Source organism: Molossus molossus, unplaced genomic scaffold (assembly GCF_014108415.1).
Source record: "Molossus molossus isolate mMolMol1 unplaced genomic scaffold, mMolMol1.p scaffold_m16_p_1, whole genome shotgun sequence".
NCBI lineage: Eukaryota > Metazoa > Chordata > Mammalia > Chiroptera > Molossidae > Molossus > Molossus molossus.
In genome coordinates this window covers 84,449,418-84,474,126 of record NW_023425344.1, presented here as the reverse complement: position 1 = coordinate 84,474,126, position 24,709 = coordinate 84,449,418, and the positions used below count along the sequence as shown (strand labels likewise).

At 39.1% G+C, this 24,709-nt stretch overlaps 1 protein-coding gene across 1 annotated transcript in view; it reads left to right on the top strand.

Moving 5' to 3' along the window:
• DKK2 (dickkopf WNT signaling pathway inhibitor 2) overlaps positions 1-19,747 on the top strand; it is a 104,757-nt gene extending 85,010 nt beyond the window's left edge. The window contains exons 2-4 of the mRNA XM_036269410.1: positions 13,362-13,512; positions 14,665-14,820; positions 17,465-19,747. Coding sequence (XP_036125303.1) covers positions 13,362-13,512; positions 14,665-14,820; positions 17,465-17,715 — 558 coding nt within the window. The 3' untranslated portion in view covers positions 17,716-19,747. The remainder of the gene's footprint in view (positions 1-13,361; positions 13,513-14,664; positions 14,821-17,464) is intronic.
• The last annotated feature ends 4,962 nt before the right edge of the window (positions 19,748-24,709 follow it).

The following is a 24,709-nucleotide window of genomic DNA, read 5'->3' as shown; positions in this document are numbered from 1 at the left end:
AAGGAAGTCATCACAGGTTGCTCACCTTCTTCTTTGCAAAATACCTCATGGTGGTGGAGGTTAACTAGGAACACTGTCAGATATGATCCACCAATGAGAGAAGTATGAGAGACAAAGGCGAAGGAAAGTTAGAAAGAAACATTTTGGAAGGAGTGTCACTAGCTTCATCTGATCCTCAGAAGTACCCAGTGTTATAGCTCCTACCCACGAGAAGGCTTAAGCAATTTTCTGGAAACAATGAGGAAAGAGGTGCAATGCAGAGTCACTGTGTGAATGGCGACTAGCCTGGCATTATTGCTGTGGCAGAGACCGCTGGACCACTTAGAAATCAAGAGCTTACTTGATTGTGTGTGTGTGTGTGTGTGTGTGTGTGTGTATATATATATATCATATATATATTTAAGTAGTATGTGTGTGTGTGTGTGTGTGTGTGTGTGTGTGTTGATTTTTTGAGAGACAGGAAGGGAGAGGGAGAGAGAGAAACATTGATGTGAGACATCAATCAGCTGCCTCCTACATGTGGGATGGATCCTGGGCACATGCCCGGACTGGGAATTGAACCAGCAACCTTTCAGTGCATGAGACAATGCCCAACAAACTGAGCCACACCGGCTAGGGTCAAACAGCTTACTTTTTGCTTTAGGCAATTTATATGTGAAAAATACCATCAGCAACAGAGTGTAATGTAAAGGAACTGATGATAGCACGTGGAACTGTGAATCTGAGCTCAACATGAACCATTTGCAGTCAAGTTGCTGGCTAGAAAATTACTCATCATCCAGTCACCTTTTTGTCAACATATGATGCCCTTAGCTATAATGTTGTAGGTTATGTATGGTTTATGTAGGTCTTAGCTGATTTTTTAAAAATCTATCTCAAAATATCTACAAAATCACCTCTTGGTTTTCAAAAAAAGATTTTTTTTTTTTTTACCATAACCCATAACCCATTGGATACTTTCATGAGCATTTTTGTCAGTTCAATGGTATGAATGTCCAACCACCGTTTCAACAAAATCTCATTCACTAATTCATTACTAAACAAAATGTGGAATGCTGAGTTATTCTAGGCATTATGTGAACACTGAGGAATCAGAGATTACAGATGATTTTGGTAATCAAAGTGTGTAAACAAGGCAGATGAAGAATTCAACAGAGTGTGATCTATGTCATGGTACCAATGAGCATGCAGTGTTAGCAGGGGGCAGGTTAAGGGGGACCTTCTCATGACCTCATGGGAGTGAGGAGGTGGGCTGGAGGTGTTCTCCAAAGTGAACTTACTTGACATAATCTCTGACGAGTTGGAGTTATCCTGGTGATGAACTGTGTAGAGAAAAGGTGACCTTGGCAGAGAAAAACAGTTGTGAACGCATGGTTATGAGAGAGTGTGGCTGACTCTCTCCTGGGCAGTAGCTGGGTATGGCTAGAGTATATAATTTAAGTACACAGGGATCATATGCTGTGCTAAAAACACAAATGTTTTCTGGTCAGCATTATTGTAACATAGCTATCTTCTCTGATTCAAACAAACAAAACAAATTGAAACAAGCAGGACAGATTTCAGGTAGGACTCCACACAGAGTTCTAGAAACACTTTATTACAGATGTGAGGAGAAAAATTTGAAAAAAAAATGTATAAGAAAATTGTATAAAAACTTTATGAACTATTTGGCCAATGAATTTTGTCCAATTTGTTTGCCTAGACTTTCCGTTAACCAAAACAGTTGTGTGAGCCAGGACATGTCTACCCCAGTGTCCGGGGGAAATCCTTGCTCTCTTAGCTGCGCCTGCTTCTTTTTCCCACTCTCCCTCCCCCAGCTCACATGTTAAAGCCCCACACTTGCTTCGAAGTCTGCTGGAATGTCAGGCAGACTCAGGTGTCAAAAAGACTCCAATGCCAGTACACCTGGAGATCTTTAGTAGTGAACAAGGGCCACCGAAAGAAACAAGAGGCATACAGAGGATGGAACATACTCTTTGCACAGGCTGGAAGGACCAATGGGATGGAGGAAAAGTGACTAATCCCGGAGACAGAATTTTATTTATTTATTTTTCTTTTTCATGTAATATCAAATCACCTGGCCCCTCTTGCACTATTAAGAATGTGCTGGTCACCACTCAAAGCAGATGTCCTGGGATGTGGGTGGTGTGAGGGACCAACGTCTTTGATGTGTTTTCTTTGAGGTTACGAACACATTGAGTATGTCATTACACGATGTACCACATTTCTGAGGCTGAGATTTGAACACCAGGGTCACATAAACCAAAGGATCTGTCGTCTGGCTCAGAAGGTCCTCCCTCCCCAATCCTCTAGCAAAACATTTCAGTAGAGTTTTTTTGATGGAAGTACATTATAAGCCAATGAGTGATCTCCTTTTTGCAGCAGTGTTTCTGCAAGACAAATTGCCTTTGTCTTTGTGTGGGCTGACCTTCCCTCCCTTCTTCCGCACATTAAGGATTTAAGTTGGTTCGTGTGGGTCGGAGACTGCGAAGCAAGACCACGCGTGCACTGAGATATCGATTACTTTTTGGAAAAGTAGTTCATTTTAATAAACAGCATGTGGTCATATAATTGCTATTACTAGACACTAAAAATAAAAATACTCTACAAGCTGGAGCTTTTCAACTCCGTCGCCTTGCGAGGGTCTGACATGAACGCGCAGCCTTGGCTGTTGCAATTTCCTCCGGCAGGAAGTCAGGCCACCATTCCACCTGCACGTCCTCACCCTGTCATTCTGCTAGAAACTCGGAGACGGCTCCAGCCCTCTCACTGGGCCTGAAACTCAGAAATGACAACATAAGTGTACTTAGAGTGCTCCTCGCGTGGACTTCTATGTGGTATCTGCGTCACCAACTGCACACTCCAAATACCTAAAAATGCAACGTGGGCACGAAGTACAGATCCTTACCTGTTACAGGTCCTGAAAACATCGGCCTGAGACACCCAGAGAAGAAATCAAGCTGGGAAATGGGGAAGATAAGGATGGTGAAGTTACTGTTTACATGAGATAACGTCTCTTCCTGTCTCTCGTCACAAACTGGCTTGGCCCAAGATCAGGAGTTCAAGGCCTTCATCCCGTTGCACATGTAATTCGCATCTTAGTCCCTCCGTTTCCCATTAGAGTGTGATATCATCGTGACTCAGTCCAAGACGCTCCTCACACTGTTTATTTTCCTCTAAATGGCAGAGGCAGAAAGAGATGACTGACTTGGGCAGAGGTCTGTGTTAGAACTGTAAACCACCTCTTCTTCCTAATTTTTTTTGTTTTTAAATATGTTTTTATTGGTTTTTTGGAGCGAGAGGAAGGGAGAGATAGAAATGTCAATGTGAGAGAGAAACATCTGTCAGCTGCCTCCCGTACACCCCATACTGGGGATGAAACCCGCAATCCTGGCCATGTGCCCTGACCGGGAATCCAACTGGGCCTCTCAGTCCGTAGGGTGATGCTCAATCCATTGAGCCACACAGGCGGGCCATCCTACTTTTTTAATCAAAAGCTTTCTTAGTTGATTCGATCTTTGTGCTATCTCTATTAAGTAAACCTCTTGCTCCCACTGTGTAGGTAATCACTTTGGGCCATGCTCCTTCTCGAATAATCGCCTCTCTTCCCAGCACACCTGGTGGGATAAAATGCTGCCTGCCTTCTTGTTTATGACTGTACATTTGAGGGGCAGCAATTTTATATTTTCAAGCAATATTTGTACAGGGCTTGAAGTAGTTCTTAAACAAAAATAAAGTCTTTTCACTGCAAAGGAATACTGAGGATTGTGTTTTGCTGTGTTTACTCTACATCTTCCCAACAATGAAAGAAAGCAGTCTTTTCCATTTTATCAGCTTCCATCAACTCTGCCCTCAAAATCAGGGTAGCAGATGTAGTGAGTATCTTTTAATATAAGTCTAGCCTAATTCCTAGAGGAAATGAAAGAGAATTAGGCAAGAATAGAGAAGTGTAAAGTTTGCGTGTTTATGCTAAATGAATTCAGCCAAGACAATAAACACTAGCTCAAATCAATAATCGTAGGAAAATTGATGTGTGTGTGTGTGTGTGTATATATAAATTTGAAGGTTTCACTGATAGTGTGATTCTGCTAAAAAGGTGACATTTATGAACAAAAGAGAAAATTTTTACTCAAGAAACATCCATCTGAAATCTTGATACTGTTTCAAGAAGCCTCGTCTCTAGGAAAACCAAGTTATTTCAAGTCTTCCTAAGATGAAAACCATGAGGCATAAATTAGTAAAGGATAGGAAATTTCACTTTGAATCTCGTATATTAGTTCTTTTTAAAATTGTATTAATTTTAATAGATAATACATGCAGCTATAAAATGTTTGAAAGGGTAGAGTTTACGGGAAAAGTAAATTTTCCTCTTTATTCTGTTCTCAATAACTCGACTGCCTTGCCATGGGTACATTCTGTTACACATTTATTCGGTATAATTCCTGAGTTAACACACATATACACACACACGCACACACACTGCACATCATTTTATATCCTTATGTCTAAACCTATGATAGTATAGATGAAAAATGACTCAAAGTAAAATATTTACCAACATTGACTTATTCTATAGTATATATTTTAAAAGGTCTTTCCTAAACATAAATTTTAAAGTATGTTACATTTTCCTATCTCCCTGAACATCAATATTTGAATTTTAAATGTGATTTTTATTAGAAGGGAAAATTTGAGGCTATACAAAAAATAAAAATTAATAAAACAAACATCATCTACTTACCATACTTGATATGAGGAGGAAGAGTACCTCTTTTGTAAAGACCCACAGGATACAAAATGCAAAACAAAACAAAACAATGAAACCTCACCCAAAACCTGCAAAGCTATGCATTGCCAATGAGACAGGTGTACACCACGTGAGACTATGAAACAATCAGCCACAATGGATGTGTTGACAGTGCTGAGCCAACACCGAGTTTCTCCCAAAGTGCACTGGTGTGTTTGTTATATGTTATTTTACTTTTTCATATAGTTTTAGAAATTCTCAAACCCACCCTGAAGCACAAATGGCTAAACAATCAGAGTGAAGATGAACCTTCCTGGAATGAGTTGTGGTTGTCAGTGAGTCTCTTACTTAGACTCACGTTGATACATTGATGCCAGACATTGTCTGTGTGAGATATATACATATATATACATATACATATACACAAGAGTCATCCTTAATTTTTGCAACAATTCTGTAAAGCAGTGTTTCCTCATCTTACCTGATCACATGATCACCAAGATAGTATTTATTAAAAATACACACACTGAGACCCTATCCACTCCTACAGAACTAGAGTCTCTATGAAAATAAGTCTGTGAACAAATAGTTTTGAAGCACACCCCATAAGCTTTTTATGATTCGGTAAGAATTATACCCACCTTATCAAGAAGGAAACTGAGACTCAGTTAAGTGACGTGTAACAATGAATTCATTGTGGAGACATAATACAAGGTGCAGTAACACTCCAAAATTCTGCCTATCACATTACCTTTCTGAAGGTCATGAAGTCAGGAAAGTTGGTAAGTCTACAATAAAAGTTTTTTATTATAGACATTCAATCCTAGATTTGGAAGAAAATTTGCAATTGCGTTGTTTCTCCCTCTCTTTTGGTTAGAACCATTACACTCAGTCGATCACAGAATTGCAAAGGGCTTTATAATTATATATGGAGTATACAGGTCTCCAGCCACTGCTGCAAAAGCACCTGAGAGCACGGAATGGAACTGCGTTGCCCTCTCTATCCCACATGAGGGGGCAATGGGTCAAAAACAGGCACAGATTTTAGCCAGGTAAACTGCCTGGTTTAGATTTCACTAGGTCCTGAGACCATGTGGGAAGGATTAGCTCTCCCCATTTACCTCACAATCAATGGCAATAATGTGCATGTTACAGCTGAGAATGTGGTCCGTGTTCAAAGTAGAGAATTCCCTGGAATCTCCCCTCTGCTTAATGACACACAGAGAACAAGGTGAAACAACCGAAGGTAGAGAGAAACTTGCTTTTATTCCATAGAACTATTGTTTATGTGAGGTTTTCTGAATTCTTTGGGAAAGTGAATGGACCACTGGCAGAAATCCATCATTCCTAATTTTTAATCCAGGCAGTATCAGTAGAAATTCTCTCAGCTCTGAACTTTTATATCAAAAAAACAAAGGTCTAACAACCTTAAGGGAATTAATTTCCAGATCTTTCTTTTCTTTTCTTTTTTAATATTGTCTGTGAACATGCCTGTGTTTACAATAAGTTCTGCCATCTTATGGGGGAAAGAAACGCCCAAAAGTTCATGCATTTTGAACCTCAGTGTCCTGCTTTAGGCAGAGAGGTACAAAACCTTTTTTGGATGACAAACTAAAGTAGAATTTGGAATATTGGTTTAACAAAGATATTCTTAATGGTTGATTAGAGCATCCTAAATGTACAAAGGTACTTTCTTTCTTTGTCTTATCATTAATTCTTTAAAAGTGAAGCTTGGACCCAAGCACCGAAGGGTCTAGGTTTCAATTCCAGGTCAAGCACATGCAGTTTATCTCCACTCAGGGCATGTGGGAGGCAACCGATGGATGTGTCTCCTCTTTCACATCAATGTTTCTCTCTCTCTCTCCCTCTCCCTCCCTCCCTTCCACTCTCTCTAAAAGTCAATGGGAAAAATATCCTTGAGTGAGGACTAACAAAAAAATAAAATAATAAAAAAGTAAAATAAAACATGACGCTTGGCCCAGTTGGAAAGGTCCGGATACAGACTATCCAAATTAGTTGTGATGATTTGTCTATTACACATTTTACCTGAATGGTTTTTAAGATTATTTAATTTTTAAAATCTATCTATAAATATGTTGTGATGTATTTAGGATCAATATGCATTGATCAATTGAATCATGTCAAATTACTGTGAACTTTGTTTTATAAAATGTTTAATGTTGCATATCATAATAATAAACATAACCTTATGCTGAAAATTTTACATGTTAAATGTGTAAAAGGATATTTGCTTTTCCAAATTATTTTAGAGGTAACTCAGGTAAAGCACTTGTAAATCACCGAACCGGTTGTGTCTGGATCCTAGTCAGTGTTCAATAAATAAATAAATGCCGAATAAGAAATGATTGACTATTGAATAAGTACCAAGCAGCTGCCTTAATGAACCTATGGCACACCTCCAGAACATCATGAAATATCTGAACTTTTCCCCTGGAATTTAATATAGCTCAATCCTTCTGGCTTTATGTTCAGAAATCCTCAAAGATGCATCGCGTACACCCTAATCCCCTAGAGGTAATTGTGGACAATGGAAAAAATCAGATTGCACAGCCTGTGGGTCCAGTTCTCAACCGAGCAGGAGCCGGACGAAGCTCTGGCTGCTGGACCTCCTGCGGCTGCAATTACGGGGTTTGATTTTGAAATGACCACCTTGAAGACAAGCATACCTTGCATGTGCTTGGAACTGTGCATCTCTCGTCTGAAATGTCTGACGAGGGAAATGAATCTTGTCTCTAAGGACCTAAGGGAAGCCAGTCTGATCTGGTTTCCCAAATGTAATTGCCAACCTTCAGCTGTTTCTTTGAGACCCCAGACCTTCCCTGCTACCTTCGCTCGTCCCAAATGTTTCTCATTCCCACAGCTCGTTCTCCCCCCTACCCCCCCGCAAGCCTTTTACTGCCTGCCCAGCTGATGATGTTTTTCTGGTTCCAGAAAACTTCCGAGGTTGTTACAAACAGTGCTTGCGGGGACAAAGGATTGTCCCGATGAAAACAACAACGAAATTAGGACAGTCTTGCAAAAATCCGGATGGGTGGCCATCCCACATGAACAATTTGTGACGTTTCTCTCTTCCTTTCCCCACCCGACACCCGGTGATGAAACAGAAACAATGTCATTATTTTGAAAACTCCGGAGTTTAAACCAAGGTTTAGTTGTGGCCAAATGTCTATTGAACAGCAGTGCTGCTGACTACCTGAAATCCTTTTTATTTCATTATTTTTAGCGATCTGATTACTTCATTGTTGCATTTGAATATTCTAAGGCGTGGGCAGTAATTGAAAAATAAGAATACATTACACCCTAAATCTAAGTCTTGAATTACTAGGACTTTTCTCTCTGCAGTTTTGAGAATAATTGGGGGGAAAAAAAGCTCAATTAGTTCAAATAAGATGCAGTAACATTTCATTTCCTTTTGTTCAGTAGAATATTATGTAATTATCATTATTTGCACAATGAGCTTTTGCTTATAACTCTGATTACATTGATTTTACCTGGACATAAACTGTTGTCAAGAATGGAATGAGCCCTGGCTGGGAGGCTCAATTCGTGGGAGCATCCTCCCCTACACCAAAAAGGTTTGGGGTTCGATTCCCAGTCAGGGTGCATAGGGAAGCAAACAATCCATGTTTCTCTCTCACATTCATGCTTTCTTTCTCCCTTTCTCTCTCCCTTCCTCTCTCTAAAAAATTCAATAAAAAATCATATCCTAGGGTGAGGATTAAAAAAATAAATAAAAGGCAATGGAATGAGAAAATGTTGTTTACAGTCTTGTCAGTGTTTTCTGCCAATATTCTGTCTTCCCAACAGCTGCAGCAGGACATGCTGTTGGTATTTGGAGGCTTCTAGAAGGAGAAGGGGCCAAGTTTACTTTTCTAATCTCCAAATTCAGCATACAGGTCACCACTCAAACACCTTCTCTATGTGTGCATTAAGCCATCACTACTAAATGTTCTTAGCTATGACACCTCTCAGCAGAGCTGGGATCCCCGAGTTCTGTGCTGCTGAGCACACACTATGACTTACTTGCAGAAGTCACTTGACCTCTCTTCACTTCATTGCAAAAATTTTAAATAATGATTCCAACTTAGCACAGAGTAAATGGACTGAAAAAAATCCTTTGTACTAAAAAGAAATGCTCATTTCTGATTGACTTTGTTCAAGCTGTGTCCAATGTGTTGATGCTTTTTTTAGTTCATGTCGTGGTTGTAATGATAACTAGCACTGTTATTTATGGAAACCACTTTTTTATTTTTATTTTTATTGCCTAGAAAGGGGATTAGGCAAAACTTCTTTGTCTTTTGGCCTGATCATAGACAGCTCTCAGACATTCTTAATTTATAGCCCATCATCATCTGCTATTATTAGGTGTCTCAAATGAATCCATCTCCTAATTGTGACCAAGGCTAAGTCATGAATGATTCTGCATGAAGGCAATTATTCTTGGATGCTCACAAAGGCCAATTTCGGGTTGGGTTTCGGAGTACTTTAGTACAGGACACATGCACGAAAGTGTCTCCCTAATTCTGTCACTTGATTTTAGTACACAGACTTGTCACTGTTCCTCAGACTGTTCACCTAAGTCAAGAAAGTCAAGAGTCACAAAAATGCACCATGAACAATTTCCATAGCAGGTAAAATAAATCAGTCTTTTTACTCATTTATAAAATAAGTAGCAGGAAGGCATAGTATTATATTTTTGTTAAATGGAAACTTGGAATAAGGTACTCAAATTCACTTTTTGTTAGTCACAAACCCATCATCAAACGAGAGCAGGAACAGATTTTTGGAGCCAATGTAAATGGAAAATAAAGATTTTTTTCACAAGAAAGCCTCTGAGTGGCACTTATATGAATGTATATAATTCCCTCCAGAGGTCTGCTGAGCACCCCAGTCGTCACTCCTTCAGGATCCCCAGCAACTATTTTACCAAGTGCTCCTTTCTCCCTCCTTCTCTCTCCCTCCCGATCTTGCCTACTATGATACAATTTTCAGACATATCAAAGGGGGTTAATATATTACACCATAATAACAAGCTGCAGAATCCTCATACTTGAGTTGAAAATGTCTGTCAGAAACTCTTTACTGAAAAATAATTCATTGGGCTGAAAACACAGGCATTGCTATTAATTGATCACATCCTTAATTCCTCATGTTCTGCATTTTCTTGGTAATGACTGTGGCAAGAAAAACTTTATGGCTGAGGAGGTCTGTGCGGGGGGACTCTGAGTTCAGAAGGCTTGCCCCCAAATATCACTTGCTTTTCCTAAAAACGGCTTCAATTAATTTGTCTCATCCTTTCTTGATTTTATTCATAAAGAAAAGCTGTTTATTGGAACCAGGATTTTCTTAAGCATACTAGAAGCTGGGCAACATAGCCTTGCATTTCAATTATTCAAAAAAATTTTTTATATTTTTTATTTTTTTGTTAATCCTCACCCGAGGATATTTTTTCCATTGATTTTTATTTTCATTTTTTTTAGATAGAATAGAAGGGAGGGGGAAGAGAGAAAGAAAGAAACATTGATGTGAGAGAGACACATTGATTGGTTGCCCCCCAGACGACCCCAGTGGGAGTGCCAGGGATCAAACCTGCAACACAAGGTACATGCCCTTGACTGGGCATCGAAACTGCGACCCTTCATTCCTTGGGCTGACACTCTAACCACCAAGCCAAACTGGGCAGGGCTAATATTTATTTTTTAATCATCAAAGAATTCCGCTCAATATTGTGTTCTGGGATTTCATTCCAAGTATAAGTTCACGTTAACAATAACCTTCCATTAAAACAACCCTGCACACTTTTTCTGCATGTGTCATTTCCGTTTCAAGTCACATAAAAGATATATTGAAGCATAATCAAACTACCTACCCTTTCAAATAGTTTCTCAGACAAAATGAGCTTATCTCTGAAAAAAAAAACAAACAAAACAAAACTGTGAGAATTTTACTGTGACCCCATTCAAAAGACACTTTGCATATTACTTTTTAAATATCATCTGTATCAAATATTTTCATTTCAGTATTTTTTATTTTTTATCAACTAAGAATGAGAGGATGATACTCTGCTTTCCACAATTTTTGGATAAATAACTGCTTGTAGCAAACAACTTGCTTTCTACCATATGGATCATTTTTTTAAAAAAAATGAAGCCAAGTATTATTTTATATTCACATTCTCTTGAAGATGTTTTGTTTGAGCTGTAAATTGCACATGATGTTTTAGGTAGCACGTGTTTATTTCTGTTGAAAGAGCATGTCCTATTTTTGAGGAAGGAAAAAAAGCTTGTAAGACATCAAATGTTTCTTGCAAAACAATTTGATGAAATAAATGTAAATGAATCAAATCCATGTGAATTGTATTTCAATTAAAATAAATGGGCTTAAATGTGAAGGGAGTAAAATGCTTGGGGGAAAGAGTGTGGCAAGTCAGGAAGTGACATTTGTTTTGTTTTCATCAGTTTTGGAGTTTTGAAAAATGGCTTAATATTCGGAAGTCAACTTCATTCAGATTCTCTCTTAAGCCTAACACTGGAGTTCCAGAATGGGACAATGATGTGAAAATTTATTTTATAGCTTTATCTGACTCCGATTATAATATTATAGGCATCAAATATTGCCACCAGTCCTTCAAAAGCACTCTCAATTTAAAGTTAGTGGTTTTTCCATTTTCTATTTTCTTTTAAGGGTAAGCAGTAAATTGTAATGAAGCTAGACGTATATTTTTTTCACAGAACCACATGTAAAGTTTTCAGACTCGCATATCAACTTTTCCTCTAACTTTCCTCTATTTCTTTCCTCTACCGGAAGTTGATCCAATCTAAACGAAAACCCCGTGAGGGTTGATGTTGAATGTATGCACACAGTGTGTACACACAGATGCAGGAGGAGTAAGCAGGGCAGGGGAGAAAAGGAAATGGTAGAAACAGAGAGAATGAAAGAGTGAGAGAGAAGGGAAAACAAATCAGCAATGTGTACAGTTAGGCCATCAAACCTCATTTACATGTAAAGCACTCGAATCATACTCATTACTTCAGTGACAAAAATTTTATTCCATAGTTTTCTATTCATATTATTTATGCTTGGTTAAAAAACAACTATATATATATGCTATAAACAACTATATATATATATGCTATGTAGTTGTTTTTTATACAGTTGTGTGTTTTATGTATATGTATATATATTTCAATTAAGAAATAACTATGCATTACTCTGAAAATCAGGGAAAAAAACTGAACTACCAAAAAAAACAAAACAAAAACCTAAATAAGTCTCCCTGTCAACATGTCTCTAAATAGGAGTAAGTTTGCTGTGTGGTTTGACACTTCAGTTTATCAACTCTCAGCCTCTGCAAACAGGGATATTTTAAGTGTTCCAATAACTTCCAAGAGGCAAAGGGTATATAACTGTAGAATATGTTTTTATTTTTGGGGATAATATGACTCTGCTTCAGTAGCCTTCTGAACACAGAACGTGATGGAGAAGTAGGACTAGAAGTCCTTTCTGTATAAACGAAGGTGCAGTAGCCTCCAGGGCCATGCTTATGTGTCCGGAGGCTACTTTCCTGTTTCCCGAGAACATGATGATGTGGTCAGAGCTTATCCCCACGTTGGAAGTGGTTCTGCTCTTTGCTCCCCACAGGATACATTTGTGAGGTGTCACTCTTAAAATATTTGTTCCGTAGTTAGGCAGATGCATTTTAAGTTCTAGCACAGCCCTTTATTATTTTATTTAACCCTTCACTCATCCTAGTCTAGCAGATGGAAAACCCAGTGGCTTACCTAACTGTTTTATTTGTAACTTAAGTCAGTGGCGATATAAGAATTGTACATGCTTCTGAGCCCCCAAAGTCACTCCTAAGGGCTCTACTAATCAACACAAACTCTAATTTTTTTTAATCCTCAACAAGACATTTTATCTTCAGATAGAGTGGGAGAAGGGGGGGTAAGAGAGAGAGAGAGAGAGAAACATCGATGTAAGAGAGACACATGGAGTGGTCGCCACCCACACGACCCCAACCAGGACTGGGGACAAACTGCAACCAAGGTACGTGCTCTTAGCAGAAACCAAACCTGGGACTCTCTGGTCTGCAGGCCGACGCTCTAATCACTGAGAAAACTGTCCAGAGCACAAATTCTAAATTTTTAAAGAGGATTTCTTATTAATTTTCTTTAGAGGGAGAGGGAGAGAGAAATATCCGTGTGAGAGTGGAATATCAGTTGGCCGTCTCCTGCATACCCCCAACTGGAGATCAACCCACAACCCAGGCATGTGCCCTGACCTGGAATCCAACCATCTACCCTCCAGTGCACAAGAGGACACCCACACTGACCTGGGTGCAAAGTCTAAATCTCCAAAATTATGTCAATGAAAATAAACTAGTAGTGTCAACTTCATCTTTTTCGCTATCAACAATCAATATTTCTAAGGTTCTCAATGAAGTAAGTGTCTCTATGTGGGATCTATGCTCAGAACATTATTTCAGTGGTATATATGGTGACTTATTTTTCATTCTAATTTGCAACAGTATCTTTTCATAAGTGTTAAAATATCTAATCTACTTTGCTCTTGATGTTGTTCCACTTCATGACAGGCCTACCCTTGCAGCAGTGACAAGGAATGTGAAGTTGGGAGGTATTGCCACAGTCCCCACCAGGGATCATCAGCCTGCATGGTGTGTCGAAGGAAAAAGAAGCGGTGTCATAGAGATGGCATGTGTTGTCCTGGTAACCGCTGCAATAATGGTAAAGATAGAGCTCAGTGTGATGAGCCTCTTTCTTTTCATGTTAGGCTACCTTCTCCTTAGACTCCCAACATGTAAAGAGCCTTTCCAAACAGGCAAGAATTAGAGCATAGTTTAGGTAAGATTACCTGGATTACCTCTAAAATCTTAGGTTTCCTAGGCTTTGATCACCTTCTGTATTTAATAATCTATGCTGAGTTGGGTTTGCCTTGTTAAAGAGTTGTGTGTAAATAGCTATTTTCTATTCCACTAAACACATGAGCAAAGACATGCAAAAGAATCAAAGAAAAGAACCTGCTGTGATTCAGCAATGCAGTTGTGAGTCCATCTTCCAATTTCATACCCATTTTATACCTTGATTCTCATACTCAAGTGTCGTCTTTGGAAGGCCTTACCAGGGGATGAAGTTATTGGTTCCTCCAAAAGGAGATACAGAAGTTTATTCCCCAGCCATCCCATAAACATGGCTTTGCCCAATCTCAATGAATTTATAGGCACAAATTCAGCATTAATAATGAACGGAAGAACCACAGATAACACGTGGTAAAACCACTAAATAATTGCAGAAGATGATCAAACACATACACTTAGTCATACAAACAGCACAAATCAGGCTCATATTCCTATACTTGTTCCTCACCTCTGGGCATGGTCCTACTGGGAATACCTGGGACAGGAGACAAAGGGAAGAGAACCTCATACCATTAGAGAGGTTTGACAGTGTAGATTAGGATTGTGTTGTTGACTGAACAAAGGGACCTGAGTCCCAAAGATGCATGTCTGCTCAGACATTTTAAAAGTATGAATATCCAGTATTAATACTTTACTATGTTACTAGTCTATGCCTGCACATGTATTCGCAATAACTTAGTAAAATAAATTCTGTTTTTATTCCTATGTTTGCCTAAGGTCACTCATTTTTGAGAGAGACAAGATGCCAATCAAGGAAGCCTGGCTCAGGGCCATATTGTTCAATACTCGGTTTGAATAAATTTGTAAATCAATGAAGGAATGAATAGATAGATTATAGATAGGTAGATGAATAGATCAATAAATAGATAGATGACTTTATGCCTTGCATCAGGACAATACTTGGATAAGAACCGCACTGTGTGGAGTTGATAAGACTAACGGCTTACCTGACCATCTCCAGGCATCTGCATCCCAGTCACTGAGAGCATCTTAACCCCTCACATCCCAGCTCTGGATGGCACTCGGCACAGAGATCGAAACCATGGTCATTACTCAAACCACGACTTGGGCTGGCAGAATCTAGGAAGACCACACACTAAGATGTCACATATAAAAGGTAGGGATAACTGTAGTTCTACATGTACTTTTTCTTGTTTTACATAGAGTTATAGAAAATATAGATTAATGAATTCCATTGGTTTTAGAAATATTCAAAGAAGATGTGTTAAAGGCAGAATGGTAAGTAACTGAATTAATTATCAATTTTGAGGATGCTTAGAGCTTTCTTAGAGGTCTTAAACTGTTAGAAAATATGTGTTACAAGAATTGCAGTACCCTGATCAACCATGTCATTTTCTTAACAGTCCTGTCTTTTCACATGGGATTTAGAAATCGCTTATACAAGCACTTCTGTCACATATCAAAGGATACAGCATTCTGAAAAATAAATAGAAAAATGTTTGCTTCCATGTGATTACATAACTATGTTTTTGAGTCTTTCTCACCTATGCAGATTCAGAAATTTTATTGCACTAAACAATCAGATATTCATAAAACAATTTCCCAAGAATACTTGGTATCTAGTGTAATTATGTATGGCTATATATCACCTTCATTGTATCAAAATATGTGAGAAGCCCTGGCTGCTTTGGCTCAGCGGTTGGAGCGTTGGCCTGCAGACCAGAGAGTCCTGGGTTCAGTTCCCTCTGGGGGCATGTACCAAACAAACAAACAAAAAATATGTGCGAAGCCTAATCCCTAATAATAACAGTTAAAAGTATGAACCTTATTACCAGTAGTAGAATTTTGAAGTCATGAAACATTCATTTTTAAAGGAAGATTTTTGCAAGTACATTCTGTGGAGCCCTACTCTTTCAAGACATTCTATGAATAAAAGTGCCCTGTGTTTTGTAATAATGTATCTCACCATGTTGGGAACTTTATAATATGCATCAATCTATTGAATGCTCTGAGAAGTCCAGCAATGAGGAAAGTTGGTTAACTTTTTAAAATACTGTATTTCCCCGATTTGAACAAAAAAAACAGTTCCCCCATTTTCATGATCTGCAGAGAAAGTATCATATAGGATACTTGACCTATTAGTCTAACCTGGAGTACAAATGGTCACATGGATAGGACTAGAGATTGACAATTCTTGACTCCCTAAAGGCCTTTACCCATAGCTTCTATTTCTACTCCACCAAATTCACACGCATTTGTTAGTACATGAGTGTTTCTCTTAATTCTAGCAGATGTCCATGTCACTGTGTACTTTCAAATTTACTAATTATTTATATACAATTACATGTGACATCTTATCATGGCAAGTCGGAAGAAATGCTCTGCCAGTGGCTCGTGAGTTGTGGCAACATCACACGGTGGGATTGGTTACATTTGGGATGACAGATAACCCTTTCGGCCAGGAGTCTCACGCCATGGACTGTGAGCCAAATTTGTCCCACTGCCTGTTTTTAGAAATAATCTTTTCTTGTAACACAGACTTGCTCATTCATTTAGACATTATCTATGGCTGTTTTTGCAAGACAACAGGAGAATCTGTGTGTTTCAGAGAAGTTTGCTGATGCCTTCTTTATACAGGTTACACATCAACCCATGTGTGCAGGCTCTTTGCTGGCTTAATTATTTTTTCTGAATTAAATACCCAGATTTGTGCCTCCACATATTTTTGTTCTTATTATTGATTTTATTATTATTATTATTATTAAAGAGAGAGGAAGGGAGAGAGAAAAACATCGATGAGAGAGAAACATCAATTGCCTGCCTCCTGCACACACCCTACTGGGGATTGAGCCCCCAAACCTGATCATGTGCCCTGACCAGGAATCAAACCAGCAACATTTTGGTGTATGGTATGATGCCCAACCAACTGAGCCATACTGGCCAGGGCTCCACGTGTTTTTTATGATGTGTTCTTGGTTGACCCTGGGGCTTCATGCTCTTTCTCTGTATCACAACTCTTTCTAGACTGCATTTCTTGGGCTCCTTGTCAGTGGCTTCCAGCCACATGTGTTTTGCTGTGGTGGGACATTGAGAGGAAGAGGAAAGGAAAAGCCAACATGTTCTCCCTGCCTCTGGTAGTGTGTTTCCGGCAGAGCTGCATGTCCTCGGGGTTTTAGTCCTGCCTGTTGAGCGCGATGAGTTCCCATCCTGGCCAGAGATCCCAGCCCCAGATGCTGCCATCCTTTGCTCCTCTGGATCCTCCAGCCTGAATCGAAAGTGGCTTCCTGGCTGTGTTGTCTAAAACCCTGCCCCTTCCTGTGTGCCCAGTTCTCTGTATTAAATACCTCCTATTTTGAAGAATCCGTTTCTGTTTTCCTGGGGCTAGAGTCTAATATGTGATCATAGGAGCTCCTGAGAATTTCAGCCTCCTCCTTGAACCAGAGTTTGTTTACAACTCTCAAGAAGGTATCCAATTACTTAATTTTGGAAGCAATGCTTTTTATTTGTTTTTCACTCACCCAGTAAAAAAATAATAATAATGATCAAGGAAATATCTAGAAACAGACCATGACAAAGTAAAGGTAAAGTAGAGTCTAGCTCTTTATTAAACCTGATATTCAGAGAGCAAATATGAAAATAGACAGTAATGGATTTACATGATTAGGAGGAGAGCCAGTTGATGTGAACCCAGGACATTATGGAAGATGGCGTAAGTGAACGTATTTTACATGCTTCTGATTGCAAAGTAGGATTTTGGCTGAAGTGTCCTGGTGATATATTTTCGGTCGTCATCCCCATAGGGCATGAAGGAGACCCCTGTCTGCGATCATCAGACTGCATTGAAGGGTTTTGCTGTGCTCGTCACTTCTGGACCAAAATCTGCAAGCCGGTGCTCCACCAGGGGGAAGTCTGTACCAAACAGCGCAAGAAAGGCTCCCACGGGCTGGAGATCTTCCAGCGGTGTGACTGCGCCAAGGGCCTGTCCTGTAAAGTATGGAAAGACGCCACCTACTCCTCCAAAGCCAGACTCCACGTGTGTCAGAAAATATGATCCCTTCGGAGAGAAGCGTCACAAGCGGACTGTGAATCTGTGCATTCAGTGCGTCGCGGCACGGTGGAAAACAGGATGTGGGTCTCAGAAGAATGGCTCATGTAAGGCATGTGGAGGATGTAAATCACAGAGCGAGAGAAAGAAAATGGAGAACTAAGCTGATTGGAAAGGGTGACAAATATTGTGTAACTAGTGTGTTTCCATTATGCAGCTTGTTTATGTAAATAATGTACACACATGTGAAAATGCAATTTCTGGCGGGGGAGGGGGAAGACCAGTGACAGTTACCAAAGAATACCATGTGACTTTCCAAGAGTCTATGTTGTGCTGGAGTATCAGTTTCCTTTCGATTGGTGATTGTCCAAAAATAAACTAAAAGCTATATTTCTATTCAAAGTTACAGTTCAATAAAATATGCCCAGAGTATCTTGGTATACAATGGGATGGAAAACATGGAAAAAAATTGTTAAATAGGAAATGAAACACTGAGCAGAGTTCATTTGCAACAGAGATCACCTCTGAATTTGGAACACTGCTTCTACTGTTCAATTAAAGGCCTCGGTAGACAAGAAAAAAAGCAGTTGATATTTTCCCAAATAATTTCAAAAGAATTGCTGGTCTCTTATCGAGACCTTTAGAAAAGAAAAATCTTGTTTTTCCTCAAACTGCTAATTTGTACTTTCCCATATTTGCTTTCACCTGTACACAGTAAGAACCAGTATAACAAGACAAGAGGAGTCCCTTCAGATTCTCAAGGAATGAATGTGCATTTTTCTAGACTACGTGATTCCTACCATGAGTACATGTTATTTTCCAACCTGACCCCAATAGTCATGAAAAGCACAGAGCTGAATTTTCAAAAATTACATTTTTTTTTAAAGATATCCAACATATATGGGAAACAAAGCTAATACAGAGTCTTTTTTAAAGCTTTGGCATTGCCCACGTGTTGATAGCATTAGACTCATAAATGCACTTATTCTTTACGTTCTCTGCAGTATAGTGGGGTACAGCTGATAACCCAGACTGGAGCTGTGTCTGTCCTGCACTGAGGCCAGCAAGAACATGGGTAAAATTCTGTCAAGAACCCAGGTGTGGGCAATACATAGATGATGTCTGAAATTGACTTTTCAGCTTTCAGTCCCAAGGCTGCACAACCTCAGTGGAAGTTTTCTGTGGGATTTGCTATCTTAAATACTCAACACACATCTAAGTACAGTGTGCGGTCACTTCTTGACCTCAAAATACATATTTTATACATTTGAAGCTCTAAAAGAATAGGAGTTCTCCCAAAACTGACTCCCAAGATAGTGAGGTTCCTTTGCCCTCCAACTGGCTGGTGGTAGCATCTGGTTTTTCTACACAAGCCTTTCCCTACAACAGCTCCCCTGCCCCCAAAGATATACTTTCTGTTTTCTGCACCCATTGAGATAAAAAAATATATATGTATAGAAATGGAATAACTTGTGAAATCTACATATTGCTAACCTATAAAAACTGCAGGTTCTTCATTCTTTAAAACCATTTTTATTATTTCTTTTACTTTACTCATTTCTAAATATTATGTCTAGATAGAATATAAGGCAAAAAGTTATAATTGTTACTTTTGACCTTTTCTTTTATAGAGTTGAAATCACTCCTTAATTTTTTTCTTTTACTTAACCCTCATCTTGAGTCTCAAATTCAAGTTCTCCCAGAAATTGAACCTGAACCTGCGTGTCTATTAAGAATTTTAGCTTCCCACACATGTTTACTAAGACAATTAAGATTTACATTTTCCCTACATGTCTGCAAAAACAGAAGTTTTCAATGAATCTATCCAAGAACCAAGTCTGTGCAAACAGGATTCTATACGCTTGGCAACATAAAAATGGGCCATTTCAGTCTAGCATTTCCTATTAACAATCACATTTACAGTCTGGTTTCTGCATTATTTTCCTTATGTACATCCCTTCAAAAATTATTATTTGAAGTAATTTATTTACAGGAAATGTTATGAGATGTATTTTCTTATAGAGATATTTCTTACAGAAAGCTTTGTAGCAGAATATATTTGCAGCAACTGACTTTGTAATTTAGGGGGAATGTATAATAAGATAAAATATATTAAAATTTTCTTCTTCAAAAATGGAATTTAATTTCCCTTGTGTTTTTCTTATGGGGAAAGCTTTCATAGAATCACAGATTGTCAGAGTTCAGCTGGACTTGGTCTGATTCGGAGCGAGGAGAAATCGAAATTCTTTGGACAACATCACCATAGATGATCCAAGGCAGTTTACTGTTACTGAAGGTCGCTTATTTCATGCATTACAGCTGTAATTGTTAGAAAGTTGTTATTTTTATTAAAATATTTCAGCTTATGATTTCCATCCATTTATTCTTTTTTTGCCTTCTGGAACAACTTGGAACAAAGACTCTCTAGAAACTTGTTCTAAACATTTGAAGCCATCTCCCATAGTTCTTATCATCTCTGCAGGTTAAAATTTTTCTTAAAAATTTTTTTTCTTTATAGATTTTAGAGAGAGATAGAAACATCAATGAGAGAGAACATTGATTGGTCACCTCCTGCATGCTCTCCACTGGGGATTTGGCCCACAAGCTGGGCATATGCCCTGACCGGGAATCAAACCAGCAACCTCCTGTTACATTGGTTGACACTCAACCACTGAGCCACAGTTGCTGGGCTACAGGTTAAATTTTTTCAAAATAGAAATGTCAACATGTTGAGAATACTGGTTCATCTCCCTATAGTACAAAAAAGATACAAAGTATCTTCATCTCTTATGGATACAAACTGAGTTGCCTGGCCCTGAGTGGACTCAAACCTACTTCCTGGGAAGGTCTTTCCTCTGCTTCCTGAACACAGAGATGTCAGGAGGGTTTGACAAACAGTATCCACCAATTATGGGCCTGGGGGTGGTTGCAACAGCCCATGTTATATTGGAGATGGTAATGGGCTGAAAATGTGGAAAAATAAACATTCTGTGCTGCAGTTAAACGGATTAAGAAAAGCTATGGCAGCCTAAGGAAGCTGAGACAGCCCCATAGCTACAGGTCAGAGTGGAAGATTCCTCAAGCATTGCTGAATAATCCCCACGTTTCTAATTAGTCACTTATGCGTATTTATAACTAGTTAATCCATTTCCTCTAATTCAGAATATTTATATTCCCTAGCTCCAGTGTATTCTTATACTATGACAATCACATGGGTGTTCTTTTCTTCTTTACCACTGGGTTCAGTGAGATGCTCCAAGAAATGACAAATTGTCCTGACTCCTTTTAGAACCAAGAAGTGATATACCTACTGTAGCCTTCGGAATTGAGGAAACAATCAGTTACACCTTTCTCTTTCTCTAAATTCAGGCCACTGAGAAAAAGTTTAAGACAGAAAGGCAGATGGTGACAGATTACCCTGATAAAGTTAATAGTGGAGAGTGCGGCATGTATCTGTGGGCAAGAGGACACAGAAAGAGACAGATCCGGTGCCCATTCTCAAGCAAGACCAGACGACATAGGTTCTACCCATGGGAGCTGCCGCTGTGAAATGTCCTACCTGGACTGGCAGAGCAGAATGGCACACTTCGTCCCAGCAGCTAGTGCCAAAGAAGAAGGGTGGGGGAGGGATAGAACCATGTATTTCTCATTCAAGAATTTCATTTGAAATTCTAAAAAACTGGATAATCCATACCACAGGAGAGTAATGAGAGAGATGGAGTGAGACCAAGGTAATTATACACTCTACATTAAACTAACACTAAGAATTAGAAATGACCCCCCAGTATCATTCTCCAGATCTTTATATTTTAACCCATTATACATAACCATTTATCTATGGTAAAGATATGGGTTTTAACTGAAATCTGATCAGTTATCTACTAGACCGGTACCTGATGAGGTCATCCCTAGCGCCAGTCACTCCTTCTACATGGGTCCTCTCAGGACCAGTGGTGGGGAATGTAGATTTTATCCCCCAATTGCAAAATGGATAAAAATAGTTCATTAATTCAATTTACTCCAAGGCCACACTATACTCAGAACTGAAAAATAACTCCCCTCTCTTTTTACCACCCCAAATTATGTTTATCATATTATCCAATACAGTCTATCAGAGGTTCTTCAGTGAGATTAAAGGACACATTGTGTATTTGATAACAACATGTATAGAAGCACTTCAATTATAAATTCCAACAATACAGAGAGACCCCACTTTAGAATATCAATCTTCTACTCAAAATCCCCAGAAAAATTCAAGTACAAAACTTAAATTCACTTGCAAGTTAAAGTTTAAGTAAAAAAAAGTAAAGTCTATATTTGTTGGCTTCCTCTTTAGAATAAGGAGTCCAAAAAAAATGGAAATTCAAAATCCTCAAGTTAATAGCTACAGTTTTATGCCCTTATTCCATGTTCTGTTCTGTTTCCACCAGAGGGATTGAAATCTGGGAGAAGTCAGACCCCTTCTGCCACTGTGGCCTGGACAGTGTCTCACAGGAACAAAAAACTTCATTTAAAAAAAAAAAAATGTCCAATGAATTTTTAGCACACACAAAAGTAAGCCAAAATTTCATCACATTTAGAGAACAAACCAATCTCTAGCTCATAGAGCAGATATCTCAAACAACGTGCTAGGCCATGGTGTTGTCAGAAACCATTGCAGAAATGTTTGATATCCAACTGAAGGAAGATGGATGGAGAAAATCTTTGTTTTTGCATTGCTAAAAATTTCAACCAGTCCCCATCAGCTGTCTGGAATCCATGACCTTTGTACTCAAACTTACTTGAGATGAACGTCCCATCAAGACCTTAGCTATGGCACTGTATTTTACCACATGGTAAGGTGGGAGGAGAATCCACCTGTGTGTTCCACCTGCCTTTAGAGAGTGTGTGGTGTTCGAGGCATTGCTGCCTTCATGTAAAACTGGTCAAGTCTAGCAATTCACCATGGTATTCGCCTTGTCGGGGCTTCTTTCTTATGTACCTAGCATATTCAAAGCCTCCCTAGTACTTCACTAAGAATAGGTTTGGTTTGATGATGTGACCTTCACAGTATCTTCCAAGCTGACGTTTTTAGGGGTGTGCTACAGTGGCTGCTTCCATTGTTCCATGCTGTGAGATTACATCCTCCCTTACCCCTGCTTTTGTTCTAGTTCTAGAAGCACATCAGTGGATTTCTGAAATCAGATTGCTAAGGATACTTACAAAAATTATTTTGCCAAAGGGTGCTCCAGGGCACAGAAGACACTACCAACTAACTTTTCTTTGCTCAACACATACTCACTGAGAGCAGCTTCTGTGTGCTAGGCAGCTTTGTAGGCACAGTGAGTTGAAGCAGAGAACCAAACCAAGAAAGTTCATTTTCTCAGTTTCTTACCTTCCCGTTACTTTTTAGAGCAATAGCTAGAAGGCATAAAATAACTTAAAAAATGATAATTGTTATAAGAGACAGGAGCACGTTGAAGAAAATTGAAGCAAGGTAAAGGAACAGAGGAAAATGAGTAGTGCTGTTATTTAGTTCTGTGGTCAGGAAAGATCTCTTCGAGGAGAGAAACAGATGCAGAAACCTGAGTGAAGTGAAGCATTTGGCAATACCAAGTTCTAGGAAACAGTGGCATAGGGTGGAGAAGAGGAAGGCAGGCATCTGACAATGGGAAGGCGTTGAAAGAGAGAGTGAAGTGGGATGGGAAAGGAAGAGAGGTAGGAGATGAGGTCAGAGAAGGAATTGGGTTAGACTGTGTAGACTCACTGACCATCATACGGACTTCTAGTTTGAATGAGATTTGGAGCTGGCAAGAGCTTTTGAGCACAGGAGTAGCTTGAGCAAATATGTTTTCAAAGAATCACCCAGGCTGCTATGTGGAGAAGAGACCCTAGAGCGTCCAGGCAAGAACTGCTAGTGGCTTAGATGGGTGGAACTCGTGAGAAATCATTGGATTTGGGGTCTGTTGGAGATGGAGCCAACCGGATTTGCTGTTGGACCAGATGACGGTTTAGAGAAAAAGAGTAGAATCTCTCTGGCCTAGCATGAGGATCAGGAACAAAGAAAGAGAAATTTTTGATTTAAAAAAAAAGTTTAAAAAAAAATCTTTTCTGTACATTGGCCTTGTATTTAATATATAAAGAAAGAATTGTCTTCAGCAGGATCTTGACAATTCTCTAAAAATTGCCCTTTGTAAGTGTCTCATCATCCAACCTGAGGACTTGAGAAAAAAATTCGATGGAAAGGAATTGCATCAACTAAGAGAAAACCTATTGAATGTACTAAGCAAAGCAGTTGCAGACAAGTAGAAGAATGGGGAGGTGGCAGGAAGATTCAGGAAAGGAAATAAACAGGGGCCAGGGCACAGAGATTCAAGTGAGCATGCAAGAAAAAGATGCATCAAGTGTAATGCTGGAAATCCCAAAAGGTGCTAATAAGATGCTACAATTTAATACAGATGTCAAGGGGTGTCAAGAAAAACTCATGGGAGGAGAATAGCTTACTCACAGCAGTAGGTTTAGAAAATTATTTTAGCAAAGGGTGTAGCTCAGACAACACTCCCATTGACACTGGGCCAACGAATTGCATTAAAGGGCAGTTTGTCAAAGCAAGTCATGGTTCTCTTTCAGTCTTCAGTAATTGAATAGTGTAGGACCTGGGAATTTTAAAGAAATAACAATATGCAAGTAATTGAAGTAGTTTCATGAGAAATACTCTTGCCATCATACCTCTAACACATACGTCATGAATACCACAGTGCACAACCTTTTAAAATTTCCTAGGGGTCAGCATTTCTTATAGATGCCATGGACTTGTTTTATTTGCTCCACACCTTCCCACTTCACTGCACCTGCTGCACCAGTCATCGTTCTGCATTTAATGGCCAGTCAGCCTCCAGGGCCTAGTAACAGATGGAGAACATCAGATCAGCTAGTGCATGTAAAATAGACTAAGTCCCACTTAAGCTTTTCAAGGAGACTTTGAAATTTAGATCATTTAATTTTCCATTTCTTTTCCTAC